Source organism: Pseudochaenichthys georgianus, chromosome 15, assembly GCF_902827115.2.
Source record: "Pseudochaenichthys georgianus chromosome 15, fPseGeo1.2, whole genome shotgun sequence".
Classification (NCBI taxonomy): Eukaryota; Metazoa; Chordata; class Actinopteri; order Perciformes; family Channichthyidae; genus Pseudochaenichthys; species Pseudochaenichthys georgianus.
In genome coordinates, this window is record NC_047517.1 from 31390033 (window position 1) to 31404381 (window position 14349).

General features: G+C 41.6%; 1 protein-coding gene and 1 long non-coding RNA gene across 2 annotated transcripts; both read left to right on the plus strand.

Annotated features, from left to right (window-relative positions):
* Nucleotides 1-3079: 3079 nt before the first annotated feature.
* Nucleotides 3080-3955, plus strand: olig3 (oligodendrocyte transcription factor 3). The gene has a single exon (XM_034099991.1). The coding sequence runs from the start codon at nt 3080-3082 to the stop codon at nt 3953-3955; it is 876 nt and encodes a 291-aa protein (XP_033955882.1).
* Nucleotides 3956-9710: 5755 nt separating this feature from the next.
* On the plus strand, nt 9711-11090 carry LOC139435245 (uncharacterized). The gene is made up of 3 exons (XR_011644534.1): nt 9711-9986; nt 10244-10401; nt 10775-11090. It is a non-coding gene; the product is annotated as an uncharacterized lncRNA (long non-coding RNA).
* The last annotated feature ends 3259 nt before the right edge of the window (nt 11091-14349 follow it).

Here is a 14349-nt window from a genome sequence, read left to right on the forward strand (position 1 = left end):
TGGTAATATCAAACTCGCTTTGAAGACATCGTGTACTTTGAGCATAAACTGAACTAAAACAACATCCTGGTCTTTTTGTTTGTGTTCGTATAAAGTACCGATATAAACAAGGAAATACAAAGTTATCGGGTTGATTGGAAAAATAAAACACACATTCGGAGATACACTTTGAAGCAGTGAATTTGAAGAAATAAAAATGACGTTCAATCTATAAGAATATGAGGGGAATAGAAAGGGTGTGGCATGTGGCAAAGTGTATACAGGTATTTCTGATGAGTCGTTTTTTAAGATGTAAATTTAAGATTTAAGATGCTGTTTTGGACATTAGGTCATTTACTCATAGCATTCAGAACAATGAACTGTAACTCAGCAACATGTTATGCATCCTTAAGTGTTGTATGTCTCTAAAGGAAGATCACATTCCCCATACATCCTTTCTGCCAATTTGCTGTCTGATTAATTTGTGCTGAAAGATAACTCCCCTCTCAAAGTGTAAAGTTAACCCAGTGTTGACCCACATTTTGATCTAATGGCTATTAGCAGCTAACTAGCTGTCCTTTTGCTGCCAATAAAAATCTGAAGTGAGGGCAAAGAGCCACTTATAAGAAGAGAGAAAGAGAAAAGGCAGCCAGAAACCAAGGAGAAGTAAGCGAGAGTAAGCGAGGAACAGTTTGAGAGGAGGAGAAAGGGAAAGAGATAAAAAAAAAAAGAGACGAACAGAGGAATAAAGGGAAAGCGAGGAGCTTACACAGTGAAAAGAGCACATTAGAGGCGACCTGCTGCGACAGTGCTGTGGGGAACGGTGAATAACTGCCTCCATTTAGACCAGTGTCCTGGTGGTGTGGAGCCAGGGGCCTCAGATGGACACACACACACTCAAAAACACACACAGAAAGCAAAATAAACTCATTCAAAAAGCATGTGTTTCCTGCACAGACTGATACCTGACACACACTCATGCCCACACACCTCCTCGCTGGCCCTCTCATACACACATTTCTCCACATTGGCCGGATTAGGAACACTTTCTCTTGGGTGTGCGAGGCTGCCCCGCACACAAAGAAACACTTGGGGACAGGATTAGTAGGCTTACAGCGGATTCACATATGTCCAGTTCAAGCAATTGGTATTCAAAGCTTTACACTTTCAAATGCCACCAAGAGAGAGCAAAGCCGACCAGCGCTTTTCTTTGCATTGGCAGCACCTTTATGAGAAGGGCTCTTTTGCAGGGCCAACAATGAGGCCGTGAATACTCGTTTTTACTGTTCTACCAGGGGGATCTCATTGGCGAAGGATGGAGCAGAGTTTGAGACAGACTTTATTATGGGTTTGAAGTGCTGGGTGGGTGTGCAGACGGTTGGATGAACGGACGGACAGATGGATGGAGGGATGGAGGCTGAGGTGGTCGTGCTTGAGTTCCACATGTTATTGTTTGGAGGCCTGTTCCTCCACTCCACCTTCACAAAACAGATCTGGAGGAGACTCTTCAGAGTGGAGAGAGCTCTCTCAGCAGCTCACTATAGACAATGCTGACTCAATTTAGTGTATTCTTCTATTCATTTAATACAAAAACACCTTTAGAGATCTGTCTGATTGATTAATAAAATATGTTTGAAGAGGGTAAATGTTTTGTCTTTATTTTCATTAATCGGTTTATTGTGAAATATAATTCAATGTGATTTGAATGTATAATGTTTATTGCCTCATTTATTAAACTAATAAATATTCTAATTCTAATATTCTTCCTTATGTTGTACTTGTAGATTTCTGTGTGTGGTGTTTGCCTCAAACAGCGCCTTAAGGGAAGAATTAAGTATTTGTAATGACATTTTAGAAAATGGTTGAATGGCTGTTTTGTGAGCATTTTTTTCAGTATTTTAACTGTCATTAAATCTAAAAAGAAATGTATAACTATATGCTACATGTTATTAATCCAAATGTTCTTGTTCATTTTTAGGGAAAACATTGTTTGAATGAATTGTGGGAAAACACAGTTATAAGTTATGAAATATCGGATATTAAAAAATGAAAGAAATTAAACGAAAATGTTATTTTAGTATAAGACGTGGGAGAGCTATGAGAGGTTTTATGGAGGTCCAGACACGAGGCCCACATGCTGCCATATGGCCAGCAGAGTGCGGAGTGTCGGAGCGGCCTGTTCCCTCTCCGTTACCTCTCTGTCCCAGCGGAGGCCGGCTCCCTGCGGCACAGGAGCTGCTGAATGGGGAAGCAATGTTCCTTCATTCCTCCTCACTCCCTCAGGCAACCAGCGAGAGTTTGCTTTGCAATTTGACCGTACGAAAAACACTGAAAATTAGAAATGTGTGAGAAGCTGGGGAGGTATTTTAGAGAACAGTCTTCACTTTTATTGCTGCATATTACCAACAAAATATGTATTGAAACAGCTGAAATAAAAAGCAACACTTTTGGCGATGTAAGGATGTTTTGCGTAAAACAAAGTCAAATTACGCAGCACATAACATGCTCGGACAAGACCATTACAGGTGTTTCGGTAGCTTATGGATAAAATATAATACAACAAAAACGTATTATCATAAAAACAACTTCTATGACATAAAATAATCTTTTAAAAAAATCAAATAAAAGAAGCAATTTTAAAACTGACCATGTTCGTCCCCGGAGGAGCAACTTTTCTGATCCCAGGAGGAGAAGAGAAAGGGAAGAAGAGAAGAAAAAAGGAGAAGAAGAAGAAGAGAGGCGCGCTGTGCCCCCCAGCAGTGTCCTGACAATGGCAGTGAATGGTTGCGCACCGCGGTCACTGGGACAGTCAAAGCACACCGCCCCCTTTCTAACGGGCACGTCATCCTCAGGCGTTATGAATAGGAAAGCCGCTTTTGTTTCCCTGCGTGTATAAATACCCACTATCAGTGTCCTCCTCACCGCAGAGACACAGAGAGGCAGATAGAGAGAAAGTGGACACTGATGTGATAAGAGGGACAAAAGCGTGGGACAGGAGGGACAACATCAGGTGGCCAGAGACAGAGAGAGGGAGAAAAGAGAGAGAGAGGGGGAAAGTGAGAGAGACCTCCTACAACCACCTCTGAAGCCAACCCATAAAATGAATTCAGACTCAGATAGCAGCAGAGCTTCTTCCCCGGACATGGACGTTATGTCACTCCGAGAACACCATCCACACCACCACCACCACCACCACCTCCACCACCTCGTCGGATCCTCCGTGTCCTCCTCTACCCAGAAGCTGAGCGGCAGCGACCTCCTGAGATCCGAAGACCCGAAGTCTGTGGAGAGCAGCAGCAGCGGCGACAGCAGCAGCGGCGACAGCAACAAGTTCAAGCTAAAGAAACCAGTCACGGAAGAAGATATGTACCACCTGCGACTCAAGATCAACGGCCGGGAGAGGAAGCGCATGCACGACCTCAACCTGGCTATGGATGGCCTGCGCGAGGTGATGCCGTACGCGCACGGGCCCTCGGTGCGCAAGTTGTCCAAGATCGCCACGCTGCTCCTCGCCCGGAACTACATCCTGATGCTCAACAGCTCCCTGGACGAGATGAAGCGGCTGGTTGGGGAGATTTACGGAGGGCACAACTCGGCTTTCCACTGCGGCTCCGTGGGTCACCCTGGGGGCCCGGGTGGGCACGCCGGTGGCCCCTTAGCTGCCGCCCACGCTGCTGCAGCCGCCGCCGCAGCCGCGCACCAGGTGCACCCTCTGCTCGGCGGCGCGCTGTCAACACCCACATCCTCCTCGCTGTCCAGCGCGCTGCCGGGCCTCACGTCTATCCGTGCCCCCCACCCCCTGATGAAGGGCGTCCCGTCTGCTCCCCAGGCCCTGCAGCTGGGCCCCGGCTTCCAGCACTGGGCCGGGCTGCCGTGCCCCTGCACCATCTGCCAGGTGCCCACTCCTCCACACATGCCCATCAGCTCCTCCAGCCTCAGCAGACTCTCAGTGGAGGGCAAGGACCTGATGAAATGATGCGTGCAGACCCGCAGAGACTGAGCCATGTGATGGTGTTTGTAAATACAGGATTCAGGGCATGAGGGGGGGGGGGGGGGGTTTGGTCTCACTGGTGCATGTTGTTGTTTGATCTGTTTTCTTGTTTGGCGTATGAGAAAAAAAAAAGTAATTTTCCTCCTTGTAACAAGGACTTTAAAGACTGCTGATTTTGCCGATCTACGGTGAAAAGAAAAGTTGTGTGTCATGCAACAAGGTGCCACATCTCCGTGTGTCTGAGTTTTACAGTCTCACGCTAGTGTAAAAGTGGAAGGAGGCTGCATGAACATTTTGATTTGATTTTCCTTTCTTTTGTATCAGGCGTCATTTTGTGAAAACGAAGAATGCTCTCTGTGCCTTGTACCAAGGATTTTAAACTTGAGTTGTAAATGAAAAATAATGACATTTATGTATTTGGCTTATTTTATTGGCTATATTTCTTTTAAATTCTGTAGATTTATTTTTTATTTCTGTGTGTTAATGCTCTGATTTCCATTTTTTATTGTCAATCGTTTTTCTTTTTTGCATGACGGTATAATTATCACAGCATGATTGTTTTTTGCTGAACTTAATTTGTTATGCCAAGAGACCCCGTGTCTTTATTTTTGTACATTGTTGATGACTGATGAAATATTTATTATCGCCCAGCGTCCCTGGCTGAAATTTCAATAAAACTGAAATTGTGGATCATATCTCACCGTCTTCCCATGGTTTTCATATTACTACTGGATACTCAAACATTTAAAAAACATATTTATCAGGTCAAGAGTTACACTTTTAAAGTGTGGTTTAATTAAAGTGTATTCTTTACCTTCTATTTGTATAATCAAAAGTGCTAATTTAAACCCTTCAAACATATACCTTCGATTTATTTTATATTATCATTATGTGAAAACATTTATATATTTTTGATAAAAGCGAACCTTTATTCCACCAAATCTATGACTTCAATTCAGCAAAAAAGTCATTTTTTAAATATCTAAAATAGTTTTGTGTATTATTTCAAAGGCCTCCTCTGTTTAAAAACATTATGATGAGTTTCCTTTTACAGACAATATTTATTTTTTTAAATAAACGAAGACATTTTAAATAATAGAATAAACTCGTTTTTGTTGATTATTAACACAACTCAAACGCCAAAACGAAATGTACTCTCTGATAATTTACTTTATTCCTCCTTTGAATTGAATTTCCCTGGATAAATAAGGGGAAAGCAGCGCTTTAAGGATTTGAAGGAAATGTATATTAAAATATATATTTGGAAACAACTATACAATTTAGTTAGTAAATCCCTAATTCCTATTCAGGTCAATTTCCTGCAACCACACGCCACTTGAAAACAAATCCAAAATCTGATATCATATTATCAGGTACTTAATTTCTCTTGTGTCTCAGCCCATGTTGCCCAACCTCATGATAAACCAAAACAGATACAGGGTCACACAGCATTTACTCAACATTTCCGAGCAGCTGACAGAATGTTAACGAAAGGGAAGATGAGGCGCGGGGCTGCGGTAATGGAGCCCGGCTGAATGGAGCTCGCCTCGGGGAGCGCAGAGCAGTTTGTCCGCCGTGTCCCTTGGGTGTTCCTCCGTCTCATCTCTGCAGCGACAGAATGTATGTTTGTGGAGATTACAAGTTAATTGTTCATGGGGGACCAAGAGGAGAAAATCACATCAAAGGAAAAGCGTCGGGATTACAGGCTACTAAATGCAGGAAGATTATACATTCAGACCCCCACCTCGGCCTCGGTGCATGCAAATGAGTGAGTGGATTAAAAAAAAGAAAGACAGAAAAAGGAGAAGCCCTTTTGTAACTTATTTGGAGGGAAGAAAACACAAGTTGAGAAAATGTGAAAGGGGTCTCGGGTTTTGTCTTTAGGAATGAGTTCAGCCTGTCTCTCGCTCGCACCCTGCCAGATGGGATGTAAATAGCTGCTGCAATGGCCTTTTAACCACAAAACACTGAGGAGGATGTTGTCAAGGGAAGCTGGCGGTTTGCGAGTTAATAGTCATGAGTTGGGGTAATTACTTAAGGTTTATTATGCTCTGGTTTCAAAGGAAATGGACTCTTCAATGGGCCGAGAAATACTTCTTAATTCTGGCTAATTAGGAGCCGAGGAAAGCAGAGACGACTGCTGTTGCCATCAAGCACTGTTTCATTCAGGGGATCATTTGTAAGTATGCCAACACATAATGCGCAAAACACTCATGCACATGCAAATAACATGCAGAGGACACATGCACACCATTCCAGCTGAATGTTAAAGAGATTAATGTAAATCACTGCCTTTTCTGTTATGTTACAAATGTGAGTATTTATGAAATTAAAATATGTATCCACTGTAATTAAGACAAAAGCTCCACAAGTAAATGGAAAAGTAATCAAACACTTGTAAACAATAATTGAATTATACCTTTTTCCGCCACTGTGTTTATCATAATGGTGCGGCTTATCTTCCTAGCAGGTTTCACAAACATTATCCTCATGAGACTCCAATTTGTATTTATACTTTACATAATCATGTAAATCTCACTGAGATTCCTGCATGGTTTTCATTAAGAGATGCCCAGCAAAGACAGGAAGTTGGTGATAATGATGCGACATTACAAAGGCAGAGAGCTGTGAAAAACGGCTTTAAAATGCAGGAATACTTGTCGTTTCACAGGTGTTCAAGTATCCTTTTATTCTACCAATGGCAATTAAATTAAAATAAGAACTTATTTTGCACTTCTCGATTTTCTTTCTGTTGCTTTCTCTTTACTTATCCTTTGTCAAAGTCTGCAGCAAACATCAAAACGTGAATAAATTAGCCGAAATACATGATTCAAGTGTATTGCCAGTGCAATACGATCTTATAGTGCAAATGACAGCAGCTTAACAAAACCCATAAGAACTTATCAAAATTAAAAAAGTAGCAGAAAAGAAATCGTCTGAAAAAATGGTGCATAAGAGTACGAAAGACATAAATCGGAGGTAAAATATACAACATACTGGAAATAATTGCAGAGACAAACCTACAATTATAATACCTTAAGTGTCCCCAGTTTACCAGTCTAGTGTTCACAGCTTCAGGGTATGTCTTTTTTTTTTTTTAAACAGAGTTGTCCACACTGCATAAATAATACTGACGGACACATAATAGATTTAATGTCTTCAGAGTGAGTTTTGGTTTTTCAGGCCGGTTAGCGATGACTAAATGGACTCATGGCCGTCACCTCCTCTTTTCATGAGGTTTGACAAACGACTGGTCCTTTTATAGAGCACACACCTGTTACTGGGAGCCACTCGAGGTTTATCACAGCATTGTTCAGCTTCCACACACAAATTCACACACACACCAACAGGCCTTTTGACAGGGATGCTAACAAGGCAAGAAATGCTGTCAGCCTTCATCGTGTCCCTGTGACCAGCTGGACCAAAAATATATATAGTTTGAAATAAAAAAAACGGTTAGATGCTATCCAGCTCCATTACACCTTTTCAAAGCTTCACGTATACGTCTCTTCAGTCAGATGCACAAACAATAAGGGCTATTTCATACTTTTAAATCTCCAGAGTTTGTATAAACATCTGATAAGCGGCAACGGCAGATTGTCGCTGCATTGAGTCTGAAGAGTCCTGACGTGTGGAGTGTGTGAACTGCTGGTTTGTTTACTTGCTCGGTCAGTGAGCGGTGCCTGAGGGCAGAAATTGAAAATAAATATCAGTTCAATAAGGGGCAGCGGCCGCATCAGCCGAGCTGTGGCTAGAACAAAAGCAGTTGAGGGGATAAGTTATTGAGCGGGCTGACAGCCTGAACGAGGCTGATTATAACTGCCTGGTCGTGCTCTCTGTGTGTGTGTGTGTGTGTGTGTGTGTGTGTGTGTGTGTGTGTGTGTGTGTGTGTGTGTGTGTGTGTGTGTGTGTGTGTGTGTGTGTGTGTGTGTGTGTGTGTGTGTGTGTGTGTGTGTGTGTGTGTGTGTGTGTGTGTGTGTGTGTGTGTGTGTGTGTTGTAGTCAGTGAAGCAGGTGCAGAGGCCTTTCCCTCTCTCCCCTCCTGCCCTCAGGGAAGCCTCGGGGCCCTCTGCCCTCCTGTCCTCAGCTGATTCCACAGACTAATGTTTAACCCATACTGCCAAAACAGAAAGCATATTTCAATCATAAGAGCGCTTTGCCATCGCCATTAGCGACTGGGCTCATTTGCATGTTAATTGTGCAGTTAGAGAGGTGGCGTTGACACTTCCCTTTGTCCATGCAGGGTCGCGGGAAGTGAGAGGATGGGGCTGCACAATGACATTCGTGTGTGTTATTGTTCCATCTGTTATCATGGGACTTATACTAACACAATGGAAACAAGATGAAGTTAATTTGATTACTTGTGATTGAAGATTCATCAAAATATACATACATAAACCACTTTGCGGTTTGTAAGTTGGTTGTAATGAAGTCATTTCTCAGTATGTGAAAAGGACAAAAGTGGCTTAAAAATATAATTCCAATCATTTTAAGTTTCGTACTTATATACAATTCTGAGGTAGTTGAGAATTTGAACTCTAAAAAACTATTTCAGACAGTCCTTTACTTACATAAGTAAAAAGAAATAAAGCTGTGAAATAAGGAAAAGTACTTTAAAAACAACTGAACTATAGTGGATCAGAATTGCCACTTACATTATTTAACTGTCGATTATGATGCATAATGTGTATCAATATTTGCTTGTGGCTAGTTTGACCTATAATATATTTTATTATCTTAAGTATGTGTCTATGTCTTTCAGTTAAATGTATAACGATTGGTTAATCATTTACCTGGAGGAAGGACAGGAGATTGATTGAAAGAAGAAGCCAAACCTGAACTTGTTCCTGCTTCCTATTATGAGGATTTCAATTTTCTAAAGAAAAGTCAATTTAATTTCTTTGAGGTTAATGGACTGTTAGTCAAACAAAACCTTTTTAGCAATTTCCCGAGATGTTCAATATCAAAAAATACAATGAACTTATTGAAAATATATCAGACACACCAATCTTACGTGCTTATATAATTAGTATTGATTACTGTAATGCTCTGTTCTCCTGCCTCAACAAAACATCAATACACCGGTTACAACAGGTCCAAAACGCTGCAGCCAGATTACTGACTCGGTCCAAAAAAACATGCCACATCACTCCGATCCTTTCTGCCCTGCACTGGCTCCCTGTCCATCTCAGAACCCAATTCAAAGTATTGGTCTTCACATATAGAGCTGTCCATGGCCAAGCCCCAGCCTACATCAATGACCTTATCCACCCGCACATCACAACCCGGGCCCTGAGGTCCTCTGAGCAAGGCCTCCTAAGGGTGCCCCGAACCAGGCTAAAGACTAAGGGTGACCGTGCCTTTGAGGCGGTGGCCCCAAGGCTTTGGAACAAACTTCCCCAAATAATAAAAACCTCGGCCTCAATAGAGATTTTTAAGGGGCGGTTAAAGACCCACCTCTTCCGACAGGCCTTTGGGTCGTCGGAGGAGGTGAGTTATGGCGCATTTCCACTGCAGCGGGTAGCCCCGTTTAAGCGTCCTGGACCGTCCTCAAGCGGCCAGGCCAGTTTTTGGTGGCATTTCCATATAGCCTAGTACCGGCTAGCGGGTACTTTTTCTCTCTTTTTCCGGCCCCATAAAATCGTGGTTCTATCAGACCAGGCCAGGGCTGTGACGTCAACACTCGACAGCTGATTGGTCAGAGAGAATCGTCACAAGATCGCGCGCGAGATCATCCCTCGCGTCACATATATATCAAGAAGCAAGCTTGCAGCATTTTGTAAACGGAGGAGCTACAAAAATGGCAACGTCGAAGAAAAGCACACCGTGGTCGACCGAGGAGGTGACGACGTTCCTACATCTCATTGGGGATGATAAAATCCAGCGGGAGCTCGACGGAACAACGCGAAATGTGAAAGTGTTCCAGGATGTCTCTGCACAGATGTCCGAGCGCGGATTTTCGAGGACTTTCCTGCGATGTAGGGAAAACGGAACGGCTTTACTGGAGTCCCTGCAAGGTACGCTCACTTCTAACAAAGAAGTCTATTTTATCCTTACATTAATATTCGACAACCCGTGCTTTTATGGAGCCCCGAAGAGCTACATAGCTAGCTAAGGCAGATAGCCTAGGCAGATAGCCTTAGCTAGAGCTATTGTTTGCTAACACCATATGTGCCATTGTTTACGTTCAGTTTTTCTTTTCTATAGTTGTTGTTGCTATTTAGTATTGTGCTGCAGTAGTTTGTGGAATTAACAAGTCATTTTGCTGTTCTAGATGATTACATTGGGACTCGTGAGGAGGAACATTCCCGAACAACGGCAGTGTTCCGTCCACATCGTCATCGAATCCAGAACGGACCCTAGCCGAAGAATCGACACCGACTCAACCACCAACACCGAGTGCCATCACGACACCGCAGCGTGTGGTTCTAGGTAAGAAATAGAAATGGCAAAACGACTGGAATTGTGTTTTTGTTTTTTTAAACCGTGGATCATCCATCGTCAGTAATTAAAATAAGCTATAACACTGTGTGGAAATGCTCTGTTACAAGTAAAGTCTTAGCTAGTAAGCAGCTAGTACAGTTGTGTGTGACATCCTATCATATACATATATTTATATTCATTATCAACAGGCTGGACATAATGTAATTCACTTTCACAATCATTGTAAACATCTAGGGCCAGAACTTTCTTTAGTTCACCTTACTGTTGTTCTGTTTATACATGTTATTCTTATATCCTTGTGTGAACTGTACCTGTCCTGTGTGTTTTCCTTATTGCTAATTATTATCTTATTGTCACCCAGGCAAGAGGAAACGAGGAGGAGAGGATCGGGCCCAGCAGGAACGGCACCATGACTGGGCAGCCGACGTGGCCCGTCTCCTCCCTGATACTTCAAAAAACCTTAATAGTTATTGTACATATTATATATTTGTTATCTAGTTAATTTTTAAATGCAACATTTGTACTTCCTTGTTTATTTATTTTCTTTAAAATGTTCATTTTATATTTACAATTCCATGTATATTTATGCTGGCTGCAATACAGTTTTACATTTTTTATTTGTATTGTTTAATGGCATGCCTTTTTGATACAACATTTGTATTTGTATACTGCCATCAATAAAGTACTTCTTTGACTTATCTTATCTCTTGTTGATAATGAATGGCACCCAACATAAAAAAAATCATAAACATACATGAATTTATAAAGCAATAACAAACACCATCAGTTAGGAAAAAGCCCCTTACTTTTAAGAGATTTAAAGCAAGAAATTGAGTTTGCTAGCTTGAGGTCCTCCTCTAAAACATTATTACATGTTTATTTTGTAATAGTATTAAGAATACATGATAAATACATAATACATGTAGAAATTGCTCAATTGTAATACCCTCGTTCTACTAGACTCAAACAACACATTCCTTATATATTTAAAAGACGAGAGAACAAAATAAACCTATAACCCATTCAAGCAAGCTTTTAACATGTCTAGAAGAAAGATTGAGGTTATATTTAATATTATTTTATGTTGTGGATACTTTAGTCTCCATCCATGTTTACAATTGTCCACACTATTTTACACTTGCATTTATGAATATAGTTTTGCTGTGTTTTACACTTTAGTATTTATGTTTATAGTTAGCTTTGATATTTGCTTAATTGATTAGAAAGATTTTCTTTTCATGATCTGATATTTCCTCAAATGTTATTATGGGGCAGTACTTACTGGTGCTTGAAATTCAAATATTCAATTCAGATAATATTTGTTTAAAACATTTGACAAACACATGTATATTGAAAAAAAAAAGGATTTATTTATGTTCAATACAATGAATACAATACAATGCTTGCTGTGATCACTTTCCTTCTTGCTGTGATAACAAGCCACACACCAAGAAACAAGTAAACGATCGCTTCCACATCCTCCATTGTTGTGTGTGTTTTGTGAGTTGTGTCGCATTGAAGATGACGCCACTGCAGTTTTACCCAGCGTCGCTCCGACCAAAAAGCTGATCGCCCCGCCTACACTGCGTTGCTACCCCAGGTCCTAAACTGTAATGGAAATGCGCCACGGCCTCGGCCGGCCAGCGAGGCAGCCCGAGGCCTGAGCGAGGACGCTTAGGGACGCTTAAACGGGGCTACCCCGTTGCAGTGGAAATGCGCCATTAGTGGCTATCTTCTTTTTTTCCCTTTTTTTATTATTGGTGTTTTGTCGTATGTTTTATCCTATGTATTACCTGCTGCCGTTTTATGCCTTTTATTCTACATTTTATAGTTGTACTGTGAATTGTGTCCTGTGTACTGTACTGTAAAGCACTTTGTACATCCGTGTTGAGAAGGGTGCCATATAAATAAAGTTTTACTTACTTAGTATAATTAGCTGATTATACTTTTTGAATAAAGGATTTTACTACTTTTTATCAAGCAAATTACCATGTGAGCATGATCGCTGTCAACGTTATTAATTATGGCCACGTAAAATAAAGAAAATACAACACACAGACAACCTTCCTGACAAAACCCACATGCCGTGTTTTCACAGCAGGCAAAATATGCACAAGAAGACAAACTAGTGTACACACAAATACAGACACAAGCCAGTTTGGGTGTGAATTTTGTGTCACAAATACAGATTCAGCCAGACAGAAAGAGCCTGCGTGTGTGTGTTAGTGTGAATGTGCGTGTGAATGTGTGTGTGTGTGTCAGCAGTAATGTCCTCCAACAGTGACTGACAGATGGCGTTCAGTGTTTGGCCGTAAATGTGCTCTCTGAGTGTTTGTCTGTGTGCCAGTCGCCTGTAGTTTGGAGACTCCCCGTGAGAGTCTAACTGTCCTGACACTGCTCAAAACCAACTGTCCTTGATTGTCAACCATGGCTGAACCATGGCGTAGTTGTGCGTGTGTGTGTTTATATGTATGTGTTGGTGTGTGTGTGTGTGTGGTGGCCTTCTGGAGAGAGCAGAGCAGGCCAGGGGAGCAGATGTTAATGCGAGAGATATATCCATCTAAATCTCTGGCCACCACATGCTTCAAATCTGGAACAAGTCTCTCAGCAAGATGACACAGGGAAAACACAGTTTGTTTTTGCCTTTCTTAAATATGGGAGACGGAGAGAAGATTGTGTGTGTGTGTGTGTGTGTGTGTGTGTGTGTGTGTGTGTGTGTGTGTGTGTGTGTGTGTGTGTGTGTGTGTGTGTGTGTGTGTGTGTGTGTGTGTGTGTGTGCCAGCTCCAGGCCTGGCACAGCGCTGGGTGACAGTCCCCTCTCAGCGGGGAGAGTCAGGCGACAAAGTGAAACATGGTCGTGAGGAGAGCGAGCCACGACTGAAGCCAAGAACAGACAACACAAATAGAGAGATCAGTCCACCTCTTTGTACGGTCCAGTCCAAAATGAAATAAAAAACCTGTTTGATTATGTTCCTTCACTGAAGACGAAATGAAAACATGGCACACAACAAAAAGTTCCTGAATGAAGGGACATTTGAATGTGGACCAAGTTGTTTTGGCATTGAAGGCAACATGACACCCTTCTGTGGTTGATACAGTGAATGTTTTTAGAGGTTATCAGTTGTTAGAGCAGAAAAATCGCATTTACTTACTTTGATTATGGACGCTTTCAAACAAATGTGACTTAAAACGAGGAAATTCAACAAGAGAAGCAAAGAGAAAAAGACTTGACAGAACAACTAAACAGGTAAAAGGGAGAGTGAGCATAGGCAAACACAGATTCTATTCAACAGATAGAAGCAAAGGCAGCATTTAAAAGGATTCAAAACCAATCCTCAATAGGATCTATTTTTTCTACACTGGCATCTAACATGTCTATTATAACAAAATACACTGCAAACTCAGGTCTCACATCAGTGTGAATTGATGCCAGTGGCTTAAAGAAAGGTAGTTCACCATCATATTTTAGGTTATTATTATTTATAGAAACAGGGTTAGGGTTACCTCATATGTGTCTGTGTTTTGAAAAAGCCACACTAATGTGAGAAAGAAAGAGGTGGGAGAAGTACTCAGATCTTGTAGTCAAAGTAGAAGTACCAGAGTGAATACTCTACAAGTACAAGTCCTGCATTACAAGTAGCCTACAAAAGTATTGGCATCAACATATACTTGTGTTCCAAATTCCAGGAAAGACAAACGACTTCTAAATTCAACTATATATTAAAAGAGAGCAAAAATATATATATTCACTTGGCCAAGGACTCCGTCACGTCATAGTAATTACAGGCAGCAAAACTGTAATCTGTAACGACTATTTCCGGAAAATAGCCTCGTGCGACAATACATTTTTATTACACAGGGCGTTGCCCGTACATTTATGATTGGTCAAGACTAGATGAAGAGATACCGTGGTTTAGACTTGGTTCTCTTTGATAG

Coding starts and splice junctions, on each gene's coding strand:
- olig3 (XM_034099991.1), top strand. CDS start 3,080: ATGAATTCAGACTCAGATAGCAGCAGAGCTTCTTCCCCGGACATGGAC.